General features: G+C 46.5%; 1 protein-coding gene across 1 annotated transcript in view; it reads right to left on the bottom strand.

Annotated features, from left to right (window-relative positions):
• The window catches only part of CDH26 (cadherin 26), a 51634-nt gene that overhangs the window by 12820 nt on the left and 17772 nt on the right, over positions 1-21042 (bottom strand). Inside the window, 12 exon segments of the mRNA XM_029219876.1 lie at positions 3012-3201; positions 4364-4438; positions 9957-10034; positions 12898-12922; positions 12925-12985; positions 12988-13026; positions 13466-13521; positions 13523-13682; positions 14935-15072; positions 15075-15173; positions 17152-17161; positions 17163-17295. Of these exon segments, the coding sequence (XP_029075709.1) occupies positions 3012-3201; positions 4364-4438; positions 9957-10034; positions 12898-12922; positions 12925-12985; positions 12988-13026; positions 13466-13521; positions 13523-13682; positions 14935-15072; positions 15075-15173; positions 17152-17161; positions 17163-17295 (1064 nt within the window).

Here is a 21042-nt window from a genome sequence, read left to right as displayed (position 1 = left end):
ATGTCTCCAGCATTCTTTCTCCTCTTCCTTCTTCCTGATGGCAGATTTGTTTGGCCTCTGACACACACATTTCAGGAGAGACAATGACTACCCAAGGTCTGCAGTCTTCTGCCCACATGTCATCTTTGAGGGGACTGTTGCTATGCCTACTTTACAAGTACATAAAATAAGATTTCCTGGGTTAGTGTTTCACTTGGGCAAGTTTTTTTTTTTTAATACTTATTTATTTTATTTATTTTTGGCTGCGTTGGGTCTTAGTCGCGGCGTGCGGGATCTCCACTGTGGTGCACAGGCTTCTCTCTCTCTAGTTGTGGTGCGTGGGCTTAGTTGCCCCACGGCATGTGGGATCTTAGTTCCCCGACCAGGGATCGAACCTGCATCCCCTGCATTGGAAGGCAGATTCTTTACCACTGGGCCACCAGGGAAGTCCCTCACTTGGGAAAGTTTTTAACAACCAAGATAGCTTCTGTGTTTAGTAAATCATAAAAGTAAGCAAAACAAACTCCTCTGATGAAAAACTCCATAAAGCCAATGAGACCGTTAATATAAATGGAAACCCAAAATTGATGAAATGCAAAATAAATATTTAACTTATGAGATGGCAGCTATCTTTGGATTGCTAAGTAATTTGGAGGCTAATGTTCTTAATAAAATCACATTTTCTAGGAAAATATTTACTATTTCTGTTTTATTGCCTTCTTCGTTGCCATTAGTAAGACTTCGTTTAGTTCATGAGTGTACATAAATTCCACTGGAGGCTAACATTTTTTTCCAAAACCTCCTGGTGCTGATGTTTCTAATGGAAACCTTTCTAAGCATGTAGATAGACCTGAAAATGGACTTGTGGGGAGAACCGGCCAACATCCAAGAATGTTGCCTGCAGACATCAGTTGGGACAGGTGATAATATATAATATAGTCTGGCATCTAAAGGGAAGAGTCAAAGTATTACATGCCAGGTATGCTTCATAAAATGCCAACAGGGCCAGTGTCTCCACTGGACAATATATCCCAAAGGCTTGAGACCTAAGAAAACATATATATAGGATTCAAAATACACAAAGAAAGCAGCAAAATCAAAATTAATACATGTCTAATTACCTACAAAATATAACATTTTGTTCTTGCTAAGTGTTAAATTTGGGATTCATGAATTTTTCATGAGTATTTTATTACTTTTGAGAACAATTAGTTGGAGAGAGCCTCATAATGCAAGAATTCACAAATACGCACAATTGCCCAGATTTCATAACCATTAGTAAATGAGCCAAGTTACCCATAGCCAAAAGCAAAGTTATCTAAAACCTTCCTTAATTGTATAGCAATGTATTTGTTTTTAATACAGAGTATGGATATATCTTAATACGTTTGTTACAAATGTGGGGTTCCCAAAAAGAATGCCTTAGACAAGGGGGTCAGCATACTTTTTTTCTTTAAAAGGCCAGGAAGTAAATGTGTTGGGCTTTGTGAGCCATACGTCTCCATCGTGACTACTCAGCGCTGCTATGGCAGCGCAAAGGGGTCATGGACGCCCTTAAACAACATATGAGCACAGATGTGTGCCAATAAAACTTTATTCACAAAAACAGATGGTGGGCCACATCTACCCCATGGCCATAGTTTTCTGTCCCTTGCCTCAGATCCAGGAAGGTCCAGTGACCACCTACTGACCCTTAGCAACCATTCAGACTCAAAAAGTATACTGTCCTAAGATATTACTGTTATCCTGAATTACCCAGAAAATGTCCTATACTCTCCTCGGAATCATTCCAGCATTAGCATAGCTGTTCTACACGACTGTGAGTCAGCTTTAGACTTTCCAATGCTTTGGAGATGGTTTTTCTTCTTTTTCAGTTACTCAAAGCACTAGGTGATACATGAAATAACTATGTACAAACTCTTGAGATCTCTTTAAAGTAAGCATTTGCACAGCTTCTTTAAAAAGAAAGGGAAAGTTTTAAGCTTGCGTCAGCTAAAACTTAGGTTTAATATAGCATTTCACTGATTTGACATAAATGTGCTTCTCCTGATTTATCCCTCAGGTTCAAGAGGGGACTAACAAAAGACTATGCTCATTAATTATATAAATTTTGTAGAATTTGCCACAGGCTTTTAGATATCTAATATATACATTAAAGTGTCCTGGTAGCATTTAAAATTCTGCTTAACCAGTTTCTTATCTATTACTCAGACAAGAAAACTGAGTATATATAGGGCACATGTCCTACTATTTACATTTTTTTAGATATTTAAAGGAAACTATCCCCTCCCCCACAATTTACACTAGTGGCAGGTGGACATGTAGAAATCAATTAAAGTTTGTGGTTTTGTGCATAGATAAAATTTAATCAGAATTTATTCACTCAAAGGCTCCAAAGTTATTTTACTTACATAATACATGCAAGTTAAATTATGTCAGTTTGTTTTTTTTAGTATGTACTGCTCACAAATTTTAAGTATAATCATTTCTCTCATGATAAAATATTTTATCTACTCAAAAAGTACAATGGGATTAATATTTATGTTTTTTAAAAAATCACTAAAAATACTGATCACAAATGTTCTAGAAAACATTTCCCTATTTTTCACTTAAACTGAAGCAGAATCATAATTATAGAAATTTAAATAAGCACTTAAAAAATCTGTTTCCCCAGTTTTTCCCAAATAGCTGGGGGTAATCAGTGGATTATATTTTATTTACCCTCAGAGTTGGGCTATGAGCAGCCATGAGCTGCTTCCATGAGCTGAAGCAAGGAATTACACAATTCAAGTTTCTCTAGAAAATCTGTCTGGCAAATCAAATTTTTAAAAAGTATAGCCTGCTGTTTCACTTTGGTTCAAGATGTCTGGTCTGCAAATGTCCAAGCCTTTAATCCAGACTCAGTTTAACCTCATTCAAGAACTAGAAGGTAATTTTTTTAAAAAGGAAGGAAGAAACATTCTAGAATAGTGATTTCCCCTTCATGAGTTATTCCAGTTCACCATAATATGCAGTTTTTAAGAAACGAAAACCTGACTCAGAATATATTTCTTCGAGTGGAGCAGCCTTTGGCCCCAAAGAGTCCAGCAAGTCGGGCGACAGGTCATGTTCGGAGAAGGCGAGAGAACTGCGGGTCTCTACTTGCTCACACTTGCCCTGCTCTGCGTAGACGTGAGGTGGGTAACCAGGGTCTCCCTTGGGGATGTCAGCACCACCAAGCTGCTGCAGGGGAGCCACGAGAGAAGGTAAGTGCCATGGTGGGCAGGGCCTTGTCCCCACTGTCGCAGACGTTTCTACAGACTGGTCTTGAATGAGGTACCTAATTTCTTTGTCCCTGAGTTTCCTCATTTTATAATAAGGAAAATAATAGAACCTGCCCTGGTGGGCTGATGCAAGAACTGAGTTAATACCTTTTGATTCCTTAGGACAGGGCCTGGTACGCAGTGATTATCATCCACAACTTTGCCAAGTAAAGTAACTCTTGGCAGACGACGCCCACCAAGCATTGATCTATTCCTTTGCACTTATTATTTCACAGGTCTGAGCCCCAACTTTCCTGCAACGTATGGGGCTCCTTAGGATCGGAAGCAGCACCTGAAGCCTCTGTGTGCGTCCCTCCCTGTGTGGGTTGGGGGCAGGCACACACAGAGAGCGTCTCTCCACAGCACCTGCTCCAGCCCCTTCCATTTAAACTACCCATGCGTTTGCCCCAACTCCCAAATCACTGTTTAATTTGCCCAAGAATAGAGGGTGGCTGTGTTGAGGAACCTTCCAGGAGAGACAATATTATTGTCCAATAATTCCCTCCAGCACAGTCAGCCCACATCTTTCATAATTTCACAGAAAGAGAGACCATTCACTGTTGTCTGAGGCTGTGCTGATCTGCAGAAATGCCCCTGGAATGAGGATTCCCATGAAAGCACTTGCTATGGACTGAATTGTGTCCCCCCAAACTCCTGTGTTGAAGCCCTAACCCCCAATGTGATGACATTTGGAGGTGTGGCCTTTGGGTGGTAATTAAGGTTACATGAGGTCATGAGGGTGGGGCCCTCACGACGGGAATAGAGTACTTATAAGAAGAGACACCCGAGAACTTGATCTCTCTCCCTCTCTCTCTGCCACATAAGGACACAGCATGACAGTGACCGTCTGTGAACCAGAAGGACAGCTCTCACCAGAACCTGACCATGATGGTGCCCTGATCTCAGACCTCCAGCTTCCAGAACTGTGAGAAAAATAGTCTGCTGTTTAAGCTGCCTGTCTGTGGTATTTTGTTATGCAGCCAAGCTGACTGACACGGTGATTAGGAGGAAGTGGCCCCAGGTCAGTGTGGGGCCAGATGGGGAAGCAGAACCCATTCACCACCAAGGAGGGGCCTTCCTACCTGACTCAGCATCCCTGCCATCACTCGTACCCTCACTTCCAGGGGTCCTCTGGGCACCACAGTATCCAGGTAAACCTACGAAGCAAAGAAGCAGAGTCCTAACACCACCAAGGACTCACAGCTCCCCCCAAGTTGATGGCCTCTTCTGGCCAGCACACAGGGGGCCACCACTGGGCGGAGGGCTGTCAGAGCTCTCCTTGAGGGACAGCGGACCAAGGGCAGTTTGATCAGATGTCACCTACGTGTGTGGTGGGAGAGAGGGCAGGCCCTGCCAGTTTTGACTGATAGACCCTTCAACACCTTGGCTTCTAGGGAAGAAGTGAGCCGAGCAAGCCTGGCCAGTGGGGTTTGGGGCCATTCCACAAACGAGATTTAGCAAACAGTTGATTCCCACAGGGAACCTCATCCCACTTCCTGCTCCCCCGACCACATGGCTCTTCCCCAGGTTCTAATTTCTCCTCTTCCTGTCCTTGCTGGGTCAGCCGCACCTCATGTGTGGTAGTGGGTGTGCCACCCTCCACTCATTCACCGGGCAAGTGCTCATGGACCTGGGTCTTGGGGTACCGGCTGAGGAGTGGGCTAGAGCAGTGAGGAGATGGACTCAGCGTGCACCATGTGGGGGCTGCCTGGGAACCCACAGATTCCCCAACTGTATCATGTAAGTCAGGCCCGCACGGGGTAAGGCGAGGCAGCCTCACTCTTGGGCTCATGCAGGCACGGGGCCAGCACCCAGGGTGAGAGAAACACAGTGATGACCGTGGAAGGTGCAAGAGAGACCTCACCCAGCCTGAGCCTGGGGACCTCTCAGGAGCAGGACCAGGAGACAGGAGCAGAGCGGCCAGGGAGAAGGAAGGGCCAGCAGAGGCCTGGAGGCTGGCGGGAGCTCAGATCTGCAGGCAGAGGACAGAGGCCACCACACGGCCTTAGGCCTCTGGGCTGCAGATTATCGCAGGGCATTGGCCAGCCGCTGGGAAGGTTTAAACTGGAGAGTGACATGATACAATTTGTGTTTCTAAAACACTGATGACTTTATGGCTGAAGTGACTTCTGATAACCCCTGGGTTTAGGGGTACTTAGTGCACTCCAGAAGATGTATGTAAAAAAATTGTAAAGCTTGGAATAATTTTACATGTCCATGAGGATACACACACACACACACACACACACACACACACACACACACACCCCTATCTGTACACATATCTGCCTATATACATAAATGCAGCACACCACACCATTGTGAATTGAACTAAACACACTTAGCCAAAGAGAGAGCAAGGGGTGACCCCTACAAACAGCCCTGAGGACCTGCTGCCCAGAGATGCTGTGCCCTCAGTTGGCCACCCTCCGGCTCCCGTGGGCCTCTAAGAGGACGATCCCAGAGACACAGGCCCTTCTTCCAACGTGCTCACGGGTCAGACACCACGGTCCTTCCCGGGCAGTGGAAGAGGCTGCGCCAGTCTCCAAACTCGGGGTCGATTTTGCCTTGAGCCAATTTTAGGGCCTACCATATGCTGAATTTTGCTGCATTTTGCCCCGTGTGTGTCCACTCGGGCCTACAGCACCATTTCCCTTCACCCGGCCTCTCTGCACTGAGACCCTGGCTTCAGCTGTGTCCCCAGGACCTATGAGTTCTCAAAGATACTTCGGCAAGAGTATTTGAATTTCATTTCAGGGAAAATTATTTTAATAATAATACTTAATGTTATTTTTCTAATATAATGGAGAAGGGTTTACATCTTTTACACTGAGTCCCCCCAACATGTTAATAAAAGCAAAAATTTTATAATTTGCTTTTATGAAACTTGAATGATGCTTTTTGTCTCTTGTTTGCTGAATCAAAGAGAACCTGATATGATAAATTGAGCTCCCTAAAAAATATTTGAAACTGCTTATTGGCATGAATTGAAATTTTCTTGATACTTTAAGAACTAATTTCAACAATGTGAGGCAATGAATTAGGTGCTAAGGTAAAATTTTGCAAACTTCCTCCAAATACCTAACTTCTTTTTTGTTGTTGTTTTCAACCGAATCACTGTTTTTTATTTGTTGCTTTGGTAATATGTATATGTTATAAATGTTAATGTACTTCAAAATTGGTACTAATAAAAAACAACTCTTTTCTGTTTTATTTATAATGGCATTCTTTGTAGGATCTCATTTGTAAGGAAGGATTCTGCTGCTAGTAAGGTTTAGGGAAAAGATGGACTAGATGGCTTCTATGGCCCCCTTAGCTCAAAACTTCTATAAATCTGTAAAGAATCAAAGCAAAAGAATATTCAGGCCTTCACCAAGTTCTTAGCTTCTCAGCGGCAAAAGAAATTTGCCAGGAACTGAAAAACTCTGATGCTTTCAAGTCTAGATGTAGGTACTTTATTTACTTCTCATCTGTTTCCCACATTCACTTCTTTTGGCTTATCTGGATATTGGTTGGGTTTGTTTTTTCTCACCTCCTCCCTTCCCAGTTTCCCATTTTCAGGGCTTCCCATGGCTATCAGGACAGTAAGGTAACTCTTTTCATGATAACATCTTCATCTGTACTTACAGGAGGAGGGTATTTGTTTCTCACACTTCTTGGATCAAAAAACATGCCACGACCCTTAAATTTTTAAAAAATTAATTAATTCAAGTAAAAAGAATGAAGTGTTCATTGGTTTCATATAAATTACCCAAGGATACAAACACATAGCCAGAAATTCTTGTAATCATATTGCCTTTTGTTTCTGTGCTAAAGGTATAATAATTCTAACGATAGCTGTGTAGGTGTTCATAGCTGAAATCCATGGGTGAGTTTTATAGCTGCCTTGTGGGGATGGAGCATGAGAATATAAGATTTTCGAGCCCCATCTTGGGTCCACAAAATCCCCATAAGACTCATTTTGTGCCCTGAGCATGGCCTCAAAGTCTGTGAATGAGACGCACGCAACCCCTAAGACTCAGGACTGGCTACATAATTTGCAGCACCCGGTGCAAAATAAAAATGTGAGCCCCTTGTCCAGATACGAAGAATTTCAGGATGGTGACCGTAGAGCATTAACCAAGCACAGGGCCTTTCTGAGCACAGGGCCCTGTGGGACTGACCGGGTTCCACGCCTGTGAAGCTGGCCCTTCCGGGACCAGAGGGACACACCTATCATACACACGCCCTTTCAAGGATTCATGGCACCATGTCTGCGCAAAAAAGAAGAGCACATTTTTAATCTTGGCGCAAACTCAGCCTGAGAAAAGATAATGAATTATAGAGATCTTGAATTATTTTTTAGAAGTTTCCATCATAAAAACTGTGGCTCTTTGGACCTTGAAAACCTCGTTTAGTTCTTGTCAGAAAAGTAAATTTTTTGTTAAAATAATAGCTAGTTATACTAGTGAAGTCCAAATAAGGTCTGTGTTTGAGACCTGTGTTAATAGTGTTGTACCACAGTCAGTTTTCTGGTTTTGAAAGCATACTATGGTTATATACAGTGTTATTCTTGGGGGGAGCTGTGTGAAAGGTACACAGAAACTCTCTGAACTATTTTTACAACTTCTTGTGAGTCTGAAAAGTCATGTTAAAAAGCAAAGCCATAGTTGTAGAATTTGTACATGGAGTGTATAAAGGAGAGTTGGGGTTCAATTTGGCAGGAGGTATGGAATCACTGGGCTGGAATTTGCCCAGGGTCAAGGCCATTGCTCTTGATCTTACAGATGATCTCTATAAGAGATGGACACAGGGAAATGTATCTATCTGTGGCTGTTCTGAGAAGTGTCATATTTGATCTGCACTATCAAATAACAACTCAGTAACAACCAACGATCACAATAACTAGGTAGACAGATGAGAAGGTTTTCACTGACTATGTGTTTGTTCTACCCATATCACAGAATCTTCTAGAAGGGCCGCCTCTCAAGGGAACCAGCTGTCAGTCATCAGTGAAGTCCCAGCAGGAGGGAGTGAGGTTGTGGAACTCACCAGAGTCCCCAGCACGAAGTGGACTTGGTCTGATGCACTTGGCAAAGATGGCAGCATTTCGCCTAAATCCTGGGGGAAAACGCTGGGGGAAACTCCAAAGACAACACGTCTCCCTCCAGTTGAAAACGAAGGCACACCTTTCCCTGCTCAGATACTCATATGCAAATAAAACTGGCATTATGATGGGGGAGGTGGTGCGGTGGGAGTAGAAAAGGAAAGGTGGAGAGAAGCAAGGAAAAGGGACTATAGCGAAATGGAACTGCATGCCCCAATGTGACTTGAAGACGTAGATTCTAACATTCTACCGATGACGTTATAGACACCTGACAATTGAATATGCCCACGGACAAGATCTAGAGGGTAACACAGACAAATGAAATTGCTTAGATTTAGGGATAGGAGTGTGGACAATTTTTGCTTTGGGTTTCTATTATTTTAATATAAGCCCTTCAATCATGCAATAAAATGTCAAAGAAAATAAAGCAGGCAATGGTCCTTAGCAACAGTTTTAAGATAGTTCATGTCTTGTCACAGATTTTAAAATATCAGGTTACCTGATAAATCATAAGTGACAACTTCACTTAGGGAAAGTATGTGAATGGCTGTCGACTCAACCAGCCACCACAGGTGCACTGACTATTTGCAGGACATCATAAAGGGGACCCAGAGACACTCCAAGAAATAGAAGCCACAGGCCTTGGTGTCCTCCCCTCCTGCACGGGTCTGGTGAAAATGCAGTGGGATTATGCTCGTAGAGTGCAAACCCCAGGGCACGCTCAGTGGATCAGAGCTCTTAGCGTGCTTACCAGGAGCAATGCTCTGGCCTCCCGAAGCTTACAGACCAGTTAAGGAAAGAGGGGCCCCCGCCAGCCCCCCAGGAGTCTCTGCATTCCCTTCCCCTGGGAGCGTGGATTGGTGGGCAGATGCCCTCTGGACCTGGACCTGCTCACCCCAGCCAGGCACCTGCCCAATAAATGACGGCAGCCCTGCGTCAACTCGCTCTTTTTCAAAGTGGGATCATCGTCCTCTTAGAGAAGGGAAGGTTCAGCCAGTTCGGGAACAGGGTTTTAAATGACACTGAATTGCACAGCAAGAAAATTAGTCCCTTTCTAATTCCTCTTCCATACTCCTAATGACAACAGGAGAAAGTCTCCATCGGGTGCCAGCCTGGCTTGGCTCTCTCTCTCCTTCCACATTTTCTACCTGGAATTACTGGGTTCTATTTCTATGAGCACTTACCTGCTCTTTACACAAGCAAAACTGGGTTTTCATTTACAGTTGAAATATAAAATTTCCTATTTAAAGAAGTGTATTTCATTGGTATGCAAGTCCATTTAAAGAAAAACAAGTTTTTTAATACACTAGTGCAAGTGGCATCTGCATGTGGCAAAAAGTCGTAATGGTAGCACTGGACGGACTGGAATGTGGGCCCTGGGTCATCTGACACCTGAGCTGGGAGGCGAAGGCATGTGAGCTTGAGCAGAATCGCAGGTGGGGCTGGGGTGGAGGCAGGTGTGGATCAGGCCCGCAGGGGATCATCCTGGCTTGGGGGCTGGGGGAGCAGCCAGGGTGTCCCCCACCAGGGGGACCATCAGCAAAGCCACCCCTCTGTTTCAACCCAAGCAGCAAATGAGCCACACTTACCTTAGCTCCCAGCTTGGCACCTGCCTCGGCTGTGTTGATGGACAGGGCTGACATCTGATCCCTGACGTATGACCTTTCCTGTGGGACACAGGGAAAGAAATATGACAGGAGCTGAAATTACAGATGGCGGTAATAAATGCAGAGGGCAAGGAGTATCATCTCCCCCAGATGCGTTGTTCTGTGCCATCACAGAAGCATCCAGACTGCGCAAAATACACCTGTCCTATGAAGCAAGAGGACATACTTGGGGAGGGGGGAGGGGATGCTTCTGTAATTGCTGGTTAGGAAGTGGAGCTTCTTGTTGTTCAGTGTTTCACGTAAAGTGATGGTAAAAACAAAAACCAACCAACAAAACCAAAAGCCTTGTTTCACTAGGACCTTGGCATCTAAAAGCTTGTTCTCATCCTCTTCGAAGACTCACAGTGAAGGCTCTTGGGGTCACCGCGGTTGGGCAGTGCTGGGTGCAGCCTTATCCATTCCTCATTCAACCAATATTCACTGAGGGCCTCAGAAGCTGATGGGTGCTGGATCTCTTTCTGTAAGAGCTCACCAGCTTCCCCACAGAGAGGGCAGGCCCCTATGCTACCCTGCAGAACCTCTTGATTGGGGGTGTCCGGCGGCAGAGCAGGACAAGGTGGGTGGAATCAGTGATGGCATCTGGGATGAAGGAGTCTTCCCGGGAGTGTACAATGTCCCCGGTGTGTGAATGCAGGCTGGTATATTCAGGCTAACGGAGATGGGTAACGGAGAAGCGTGGACACTTTGGGGTAGCCTTATTTACCAATGGCTACAAAGACATAATTGGTAATTACTGTTAATAATACTAGTAGCAGCAGCCACTGTTCACTATGTACCAGTAATTACTAATTTACATGTGCTACTTGATTAAATTGTCCAATAAGCTTGAGAGAAAAAGAACATCACTGATCTCACTTTATATATGAAAGTCGAGGATTGGTTAGATTCTGTATCTGATAAGACACAGTTTGGGAACCGAAACCCAGGTTTGTTGGATCCCCGTTCTCAGAGCCCTAAGATACTGTGGCAGGAACGGGGGTGTGTCCTGGGCTGTGAGTAGCAGATGAGAGGAAGGACATCTTCTGGGACAAGATGAGCTAGACGCCCCTTGTCCCGGATTGGGTGCTCTTGTCCCTCTGACAGCTGGCCCTTGGTCAGTGCCACCAGACCCCCTCCAACCTGCCGGCCTAGCCCTGCAATGACCAAGCTTCCCTTCCACACACACTGCTTCTGTAGCTGCTCCTCCTTCCCCAAAAGACAACCACTAAGCAGCTGGCCAACAGGAAGAGGCATCACCAGCTCCTCTCCCACCTTGGCAGTGCCCTCAGCCAGTGCCTGGGGAGACGCCCTCCCCACTGGCCTCCTTCCAGCCGGGCAGCCTCAGCTCCACGCACCAAGTGGGAGGCTAAGCACAGCCCCTTGGCTCAGGAGCTCTTTCCATTTTCCTGGATGGTTCAGCATCAGAGCAGAGTAGAACTGCCTGAGGCAGGGGATTCTATCTGTCCCACAAAGCACTGTTGTTCGTCAGGATGGTTTCCTTCTTAAAATTACACAAACAAATCAAAACAGGTAGCTGCTATTCTCATAGCTGGGGGCAGGGGGCATTCCTTCTGGGAATCCAACTATCTAGCTAGTTCGGACCATGCCTCTACCTTCCTGTCCCCACGACAGGGAGGGCTGAACGCAGGCCTGCACAGACATGGACTTACACGTGTGTGCGTTCTCAATGTGGTCCAAAGCTCTTACTTCCCCTTCCTTTGTGCCAACAGAGGAGAGAAAGTGTGGGAAGAACCCTAGGAGTCTTGGTCAACCATCAGCTTCTCCGACCACCAATCATCTTTCAGAATATCTCCCTATTCATCCGAGCCAGGGACCCAAGTTAACTGGACTCTCTTTTCCCAAAATCATCTCACTAAGTCTCTTCCTTCCAGGAGGAAACCGAGGGTAGAGGTCTCAGACAACAGCAGATGAGGCAACCTGGATCTTCTGCGTGAAAGGCCGTGTTCCCTTTTGACATTTCTTGGCTTTCGTCTTTTGGATCAAGCAGCCTTAGTTCAGAGTGAAGTGAAGACAGACAGGAGCGCTCACAGCGCTTGTATCTCACGGCCCAGCTGCTAACGAGGGCGATGGAGCCAAGGCAGGGCCAGGATCAGAGGCGGCAGGCGTGAAAACCCGGCAGTCGCTGGCTGATTCCACCTTGTGTTGGAGGCTTGTGAGGTGCTGTCATGGGCTTCGTCTTCCTTGACCCATAACCAACTTGGGAGGCTGGTTTCATCCTCCCTCGCTCACAGCTGAGGATGTGCAGAAATGACTCGCCCACCGTGACAAAGGCCCAGGGCTGTCCCTGCAGGGCCAGTAGGCTCTCTGCTCCACCTCTGCTGGAGACGCTGCATGAGTGGGTTCTGCCTTACTTCACCCCACACCACGGCCAAGAAGCCAGTGTGGGCTCACTTAATTAGGGAGCATAGCATGTTTTCCCTTTAGAGAAACTCCACCTGGCAAAAGTCATTTTTCCTAAACAAGGTTTCTCAGCCTTGGCACTGCTGACACTCGGGCCAGTGACTTCTCTGTTGTGGGGACTGTCCTGTGTCCGGTAGGATGTTCAGCAGCCTCCCCGGCTTCTACCCTCCAGACGCCAAAAGCATCATCCCCCCACTGCACTCCCAATTGAGTTGTGACCACCAAAATGCCTCCACACTGCCCACTGTCCCCTGGGGGCGGGGGGCAAAATCACCCCCAGTTGAGAACCAATGCCCTAAACCAATAAATCAGTTTAGTGGGGTCAGACATTTTTCCCAGGACTTTCTCTCCCATTTGCTACTCAAATATGGTGAGATGGTGGAACGAGAAAGGATAGCAAGTGAGAGCAGCACGGCCGCGCCCAACTCGCATCGGCATGAAACACAAGCACTGAGTTCACTACCTGGACGGGGCAGCTCCACTCCCGTCGTTCCACACGATCAGGGTCTGGATGCCTTCCTCACGTGCGATAAAGCAGCCCTGCCTCTGGCTTCAGACACAAAATAGCACCTCAGCAGGAAAAGCAGAGCGGCTGTGATGAGAGAAAGGCGGAAACGAGGTGCACAAGCTCATCTAGATCAGAGGTTCCGACAGGATCCCGTGCCGCTAACTTGTAACTCAGCCATGAACTCAGGGGTCAAGTGCACCGTCAGCACCTTTGTAGCCACAGCCCTTAGCACAGCTTGGGGCACAAGCAGGTGCCAGATGACTCGCCCTTAGACAGTGTCCATCTATAGGTTCCACGGCTGTAAGTTGCTGTGTACCAAGGAGAAGCTGCCTCTGCCAGGCAGGCAGCATTTCTGACCGGGGCGGCAACCTCTGATCTGAGTCTGGGCCCCTGACGAGCCTAGGGGTTATTCTCAAAGGCATCGCGCCGACCTCGGCCCTCATCCGCTCCCCACCCCCGATGGCTCATCCCCCTGGCTGGGGAGAGGAGCCGCATTCCCAGGGTAGCTCCCGTATCTGCTGACCTGCCAGAGCTATGAACGCTGCACAGAGAGAGGCCAGGACCCCCTGGAGGAGCCCGCCTCCCGACGGAGGGCTCTGCGCATGTGAATCCACCAGGACAGGAACAGACCTTCACATGGACAGTCTGCTTCTGGGGAAGTCCCTGTTTGTCTCCGATGAAAAGCGGCACCAAGTAGTCACCACGTGGGAGGCTTCTCAGCATAAGTTCCACTGAGCGACCTGCAGAGGGAGAGGGACCTTAGCTGCACTGACTTGTGCATTTGTTCAGCTGCTCGGTGGGTATTTCCTAGGTGCCTCCCATGTGCCAAGGCTCTGTATGAAGTTAGGGTCGCCAGAGCGACCCTCACTCGGACACCAGCTGCAAGTTCGGGGGTTCCCAAGACCACACTCAGGTTGATAATTCTCTAGAAGGACTCAGGACTGGCTGGAAACTGTATACGCAGGGTTAGGGTTTATTACACTGAAAGGATATGGATTCAAATCAGTCAAGGGAGGAAGTACATGGGGTAGAGTTTAGAAAAGTATCAAGTGCAGAATTTCCAATTCTCCTGCCCATGGAGTCAGGACCACCATGGTTGGCATGAAATATTGCCAACCAGGGAAGCTCACCGAGCCCTGTGTCCACAGTCCTTATCAGAACTTGGTCTCGTAAAACTGGTTAGCCACCCACATGGCTGATTAACTGACACCCACACGCATACATGACCCAAAGGCCACACTCTAAATCACATTGTTCCTATTGATGGACACAAGATCCCCTCCCCTAGGTAAGCAGAGACACTTTTATCAGGCAGGATATTCCGAGGGCTTGGAGATCACCTCCCGGAAGACCAGACCTCTTTTGGGGTACGTTTCAATGCTTTACAGCACACTCTGGGTCTGGGAAATATAAACATGGACTCACAGTTTCAACTAAAAAACAGGTTACATCCTAGAGACCAGTTAATAGAAGCACAAAATAGGATGTTGACACTGGATGCTGGTGGTTCCTCCTGGTAAAAGCACCCCAGTTTCCCTTTGGGGGAGCCCACACTTCCTGAGCTCTCAGCCTGTGTGGGTCAAGAGAGGCTAAGCCCAGATCCCAGCCAGATCCAGATGTGGGCTCAGAACCAGCCAATCAGCACTTCTGCCCTCCCCACCCACGATGCTGAGCAGGACAGGTAACTCAAGCCTTGCAGTGAGGTACACCTTCTTGCTAGGTGCCAGGATGAGTCCCAGGGACTCCCAGCTGCTACCCTGCCACCTCCAGAGGAGAGCCTGCCTTAAGATGAAAGGCCCAGAGAAAGGCAGGGCCAAGGTCCGGAGCTGCCTTCTCCAGGAAGTCCTCGGGGCCCCCAGCTCTGCTGGGACACAGGCTCACTTAGCCTCTTTCTCGGTTACATAGCTAACACATTCCTCTTTTGCTTAAGTCTGTGGAAGTCAGGTTTCTGTCTTTTTCCATCCTTTATCCCCAACCAATGCGAATACTCACCATGATTTTCCGCCAGTCTCCATGTGTCTTCTGTGTTTGCCCACGTATTGTCCAATCTGAAGGTGAACGGGTGGGAGTAGGGCTCCTGGGCCCCGTCCTCCACCTCGATGGGGCGGGGCCTGCCTCCTGCAGACTCCAGACCTCCAGGTATCGAGACCGTGGGTAGAGGGTGGGCGTGTCATCGTTGGTGTCTGACAGGAAGAGCAGCATGGGCCCCGTCCCCGTCCGTGGCGGGACACCTGTGGCAGGGGGATTCCAAGAGGGTTGCTGATTAACTACAGAGGCTGCTCCATGCACACAGACTCCTGGGAAATTAGCATTCTCAGCCTCTGGGAAAAGAACCACTCCATGGAAACACTGAGGCCGTTTCCCTTTCAAAGTCATAAGCTTTACTGCAGGGGCTCAATCTGTTTTCCTGCTTTTTTGAAAATTTAGAATATCCGGGCAGGATAAGTTAACAAAACACTTTGGCTTCCCTGGTGGCACAGTGGTTGAGAATCTGCCTGCCGATGCAGGGGACATGGGTTCGAGCCCTGGTCTGGGAAGATCCCACATGCCGCGGAGCAACTAGACCCGTGAGCCACAACTACTGAGCCTGCGCGTCTGGAGCTTCTGCTCCACAACAAGAGAGGCCGCGACAGTGAGAGGCCCGTGCACCGCGATCAAGAGTGGCCCCCGCTCGCCACAACTAGAGAAAGCCCACGCACAGAAACGAAGATCCAACGCAGCCAAAAATAAATAAATAAATAAATAAATAAATAAATAAATAAAATTTAAAAACAAAGAAAGAAAGAAAGAAAACCACTTGCCCCTTCACATCATTTGTAGAAAGAGGTAGAATGTAGAATCATCGAGTAGATTAAAACATCAGTCATGGGCTTCCCTGGTGGCGCAGTGGTTGAAAATCTGCCTGCCAATGCAGGGGACACGGGTTCGAGCCCTGGTCCGGGAAGATCCCGCATGGCATGGAGCAACTAAGCCCATGCGCCACAACTACTGAGCCTGCGCTCTAGAGCCCACGAGCCACAACTACTGAGCCCTCGTGCTACAACTCCTGAAGCCCGGGTGTCTAGAGCCCGTGCTCCACAACAAGAGAAGCCACCGCAATGAGAAGCCCGCGCACCACAACGAAGAGTTAGCCCCCGCTCGCCGCAACTAGAGAAAGCCCGTGCACAGCAACAAAGACCCAACACAGCCAAAAATAAATAAATTACTTTAAAAAAAACCAAAAACAACCATCAGTCATGCAAGGTGTTAAGGCAGGAGGCTGGGGGGCGGGGGTCAGGGGGGGCAGGGAGGGGGGGATGGGTGTGACGTGGTGATGAAAATGTCTGCACCCGGACTGGTGCTGCATCTTGTAGTCCTGGTCGTGATCCTGCACTAGGGTTTCGCAAGGTGGTACCACTGGGGGACACTGGGCAACGGGAACTCAGGGTACCACTACGTTATTTCTAAACACTGCATGTTAGTCTACAATTATCTCAAAATAAAAGCTTAATTTTTTAAAGCCATTCCACTGAAAAAAGTGCCATTCGTGAAACCATCCATAACAGAATCATGGAGCCCTCCTCACCTAACACCAATTAGGAACACAGATTTGATATCTCCCTAACCAACATTCTACTGTTAATTATACAAATGGGATATACAACCATATAGCCCTGGGAACCTGGGTTTTTACAGATTTTTCTTAAATACAATCACTAAAGTTATTTGAAATTTTTTATTTATTCAGCTTTATGCTTTGGTAGGTTTAGAAATCCAGCCTTGGGAGATTACAGAGAAAAGTGTTAAAACATGCTCATGAGACCATGCCTCCTGGTTTATAACAAATTTGTCCTGTACGGTCACATTTACATGAGCTTATAAGCTGGTCCAAGTACAGGGAAACTGTGCTAATGTTTACCATATGCAGTTGGCTTTGACAAAGAGCTAGAGAGTTGTCTTATGAACAGATGAAAAAGACGCTGGGACAGTGGCAGTGCCCTAATCGTCATCATCTCTGAACGAATGCTGCCCCTCTTTCCACGGCAGAGCCCCTCAGTTTGCTGTTTCAAGAATTATCATCAAAAATAATCACCAGTATGGATTCACAGTGATAAAAAGGTTTATTTTATATTTTCCCCAGTGTTCTGAAGACAGTCAACCATGTCATTTTCCCTCAAGAAGCAAGAAAACACATCCCCACCCCCCTGACAATTTTGGGTCAACCCTTACCATCATCAACAAGTATGAGCGATGATCATGTAAAAGCTTTCATTCACACGAGGGGATTCGCAGTCAACTTGCTTCCTGGTGAGTACTGCCCCTGAGAGCTCATCTACACTGACCCAATCTGCCAGATCATAAGCCAGTTCGTATCTTGTAGAAGAAAACACATGCAATTTTTAAAATTAACACGTTACATCAAGAGAGACAAATCCAAATGTATCACAGCAGACACAATTCCTATCGTGAATTTAGGAAGTTAGGAGTGTTCACGAATCTGACGAAGGCCCAGGGATCTGAGGCCAGACTACAGTGTTAAATCGGTATTCACTGAGCAAGAAGAGCCCCGTCCTTGTCGGGCTGCACTTAACTCTGTCCACCTTAGGGAAAACATTTCGTCCTGGAAAAGAGCCAGCTTCAGTTGCCTGCAGGTGCTGGTGGCTTACTATTAAAACCAGCCTGCCCTTGCAGAGAAGCACAGGACTTTCTTTATTACCCTGGAGCCCGAAGGATTCAAACGTGGGTAATCCAGTCAGGCAACGTGGTCGTCTACATCCTCCCTCACCTGTGCACACCTGATGCCATTTTAATGCGCGGGCACACCTAGCCTTCCGGAATTCCCCAAGACCTGATGGAATCAGAAGGCAGCCATCCGGGGGCTTCCCTGGTGGCACAGTGGTTGAGAGTCCGCCTGCTGACGCAGGGGACACGGGTTTGTGCCCCGGTCCGGGAAGATCCCACATGCTGCAGAGCAACTAAGCCCACTCACCACAACTACTGAGTCCGCTCACCACAACTACTGAGTCCGCTCACCACAACTACTGAAGCCCGTGCACCTAGAGCCCGTGCTCCGCAACAAAAGAAGCCACCACAATGAGAAGCCCGAGCACCCCAATGAAGAGTAGCCCCCGCTCACCGCAACTAGTGAAAGCCCACGTGCAGCAACAAAGACCCAGCGCAGCCAAAAATAAATAAATAAAATAAATTTATAAAAAAATAAAAACCCTTTTAAAAAAAAAAAGAAAAAGGCAGCCATTGGAACCAAGCCGGAATGCCAAGCACAGCTATTGTTCCTTCTGAGGGACCCGCAGAAGGAAAGGCCTGTACCCACAGGCAAACACAGAAAAGGTGCAGCTCCCCCAAAGGGCCAGAGAAAGGGAGTTTCCGTGCCTTCTCTTTCATGCTGTGTAAAGGCTTTGGAAAAGGTCAGTAACAATCTCTCTGACATTTGACAGGTCATGGTTTTTAAAGCGACCAACCATACTGTAGGGATGGGAATACAGCACTGAATCAGATACAGGCTCTACATGGGTGTTCCCAAAGCAAGGTCCAGGGACCAGCAGCTTCAGCATCACCTTGGAACTTGCTAGAAATGCAAATCTCAGTCCCCATGCCAGACCTCATAATCAGAAACCACAAGGGTGAGGCCCAGCAACGGGCATTTTAACAGGCCCTCCAGGTGATTCTTATTCTAACTCAGCATGCACCTGTGTGGACCTGTGCTGGTCTGGAGCTCTTGCTTAGCTGCCCACAATGAGACAATAGCAGAAACTGAGAGCAAGTGTTGGGGGATTTTTATAGTCAGTGGCATTACTGTGACCCCCAAGCACATAATCATTTTTTGTAATTTATTTTTTAATATTTTATATAATTATTACTCCACAGTGAATTGGAAATTAAAAGAAGCAAAATATGGTCCTTCTCAATGGTTGAGAAGCATTGCTCTAAGGAAGAATCTCAAACTCTCGTGCCCGCGACGGTCCGAGCAGGTGGCAGAAATGAGCGAGCTGCTCGGATGGGGATTGGAGCCAACCGCTGAGTGAGAGGTGGAAGGGACATGATGCAGGACCCTCTCTATGCCCCAGATGATCGTGACCTCGTGGGACACAGACCCAGTGATGCCGAATCTTCCTCTTTCTCAAGAACAACCAGATAATTTGGGTTGTTAGCTTAATCTCTTGATTTTTAAATGACGGCAGCTTTATTATTTTTTTCTTTTTTATTACAGTAAAATACACATAACATAAAATTTACCACCTTAACCATTTTTAAGTGTGCATTTCAGTGGTATTAAATATTTCACATTGCTGTACAACCATCACCACCATCCATTCCCATAGCTCTTTTAATCTTGTAAAACTGAAGCTCTGTACCTATTAAACAATAACTCTCCATTCCCCTCCCGCCAGCCCCTAGAAATTGGCATTATATTTTCTGTCTTTATGACTTTTGACTACTCTTAAGTACCTCCTATAAGTGGAATCACATAGAATTTGTCTTTCTGTGGTGGGCACATTTCACTTAGCACAATATCCTTAAGGTTCATCCATATTGTAGCATGTTGCAGAATTCCCTTCCTTTTTAAGGCTGAATACTACTCCATTGCACGTATAGAGAACATTTTGCTTAACCATTCATCCATCAGTGGACCCTTGGGTTGCTTCCACGTTTTAACTATTGTGAATAATGCTGCTATCAGTGTGGGTGTACAAATAACTCTTTGAGACCCTGTTTTCAGTTCTTTTGGATACATACCCAGAAGTGGAATTGCTGGATCATACGATAATTCTATTTTTGACTTTTGAGGAACTGCCATACTGTTTTTCACAGAGGCTGTACCATTGTACATTCTCATCAGTGGTACACAAGGGTATCAATTACTTCACACTCTCCCCAACAGTTGTTTTCTGTTTTTCTTACAGTAGCCATTCTCCTGGGTGTGAGGTGGTATCTCACTGTAGTTTTGATTTGCATTTCCCTGATGATCAGTGATGTTGAGCATCTTTCATGTGCTTATTGGCCACTTGTATATCTTCTTTGGAGACATGTCTATTCAAGTTTTTTGCCCATTTTTGAATCATGGGGTTTTTTTTTTTTTGTTCTTATTCTTGTTGAGTTTTAGAAGTTCTCTGTATTTTCTGGATATTAATCCCCTATCGGATATATGACTTGCCAATATTTTCTCCCATTCTGGCTTTGTACTCTGTGGATAGTGTCTTTTGGTGCACAAAACGTTTCCATTTTCATGAAGTCTGATTTGACTATCTTTTCTTTTGTTATCCGTGCCGTTGGTGTCATATCCAAGAAATCGTTGCCAAATTCAGTGTTGTGAAGCTTTTGTCCTATGTTTTCTTCTAAGAGTTGTCTTATTTTAGGACTTACATTTAGGTCCTTGATCCATTTTGAGTTAACTTTTGTATATGGTGTTAGGTTACCTGTTTGTGTCTTTGGATCTCAAGAAAGCCTCTTGAAGACAACATAGAGTCAGATCATGTGTTTTTATCCATTCTACCAATCTCTGTCCTTTGATTGGAGAGTTTAATCTTTCTATATATAAAGTAATTACTGATAAGAAGGGAATTAACTTCTGTTAATTTTTTGCCCACCCCGGCTCCCACAAGCAGTGTGCGCGATTCCAGAGACACGTGCACAGCTGCCTTCCGTGGGGCTGGAGGTGGGGAAGGGTAGCCGCTGGGGAAGGTACTGTGCTAAGAGTTGAAATGGACCAAAATTAACCACAGTTTACGGTCTGCCTTCCCCTGGAAGGTGCAAGCCTTCAACAGATTCCTGAGGTCCAAAATAGGTACATCAGACAGATTCTGCCAGCACGACTGTCTGGATGGGGAGAGAGATTCCTGTGCCTCCCACTCTGCCACCTTTCTGGGGATCATCGAAACTGTGTTTTTAAAAACAAAACACTAAGCAACCCAAGTGTCCATCAAGGGATGAATAGATAAAGTGTGGTATATACATAGAATGGAATATTACTCAGCTTTAAAAGGAAGGAAATGCTGGGGCACACGCTAGAACATGGGTAAAACTTGAGGACGTTATGCTAAGTGAAATATGCCAGTCACAAAAGGACAAATCCTGTGTGATCCCATTTATATGACATAATTA

Source organism: Monodon monoceros, unplaced genomic scaffold (assembly GCF_005190385.1).
Source record: "Monodon monoceros isolate NGI ecotype Baffin Bay Population unplaced genomic scaffold, NGI_Narwhal_1 Super_Scaffold_13, whole genome shotgun sequence".
Lineage (NCBI taxonomy): Eukaryota > Metazoa > Chordata > Mammalia > Artiodactyla > Monodontidae > Monodon > Monodon monoceros.
The sequence above is the reverse complement of the archived record's forward strand: the minus strand, read 5'-3'. Positions and strand labels throughout refer to the sequence as shown.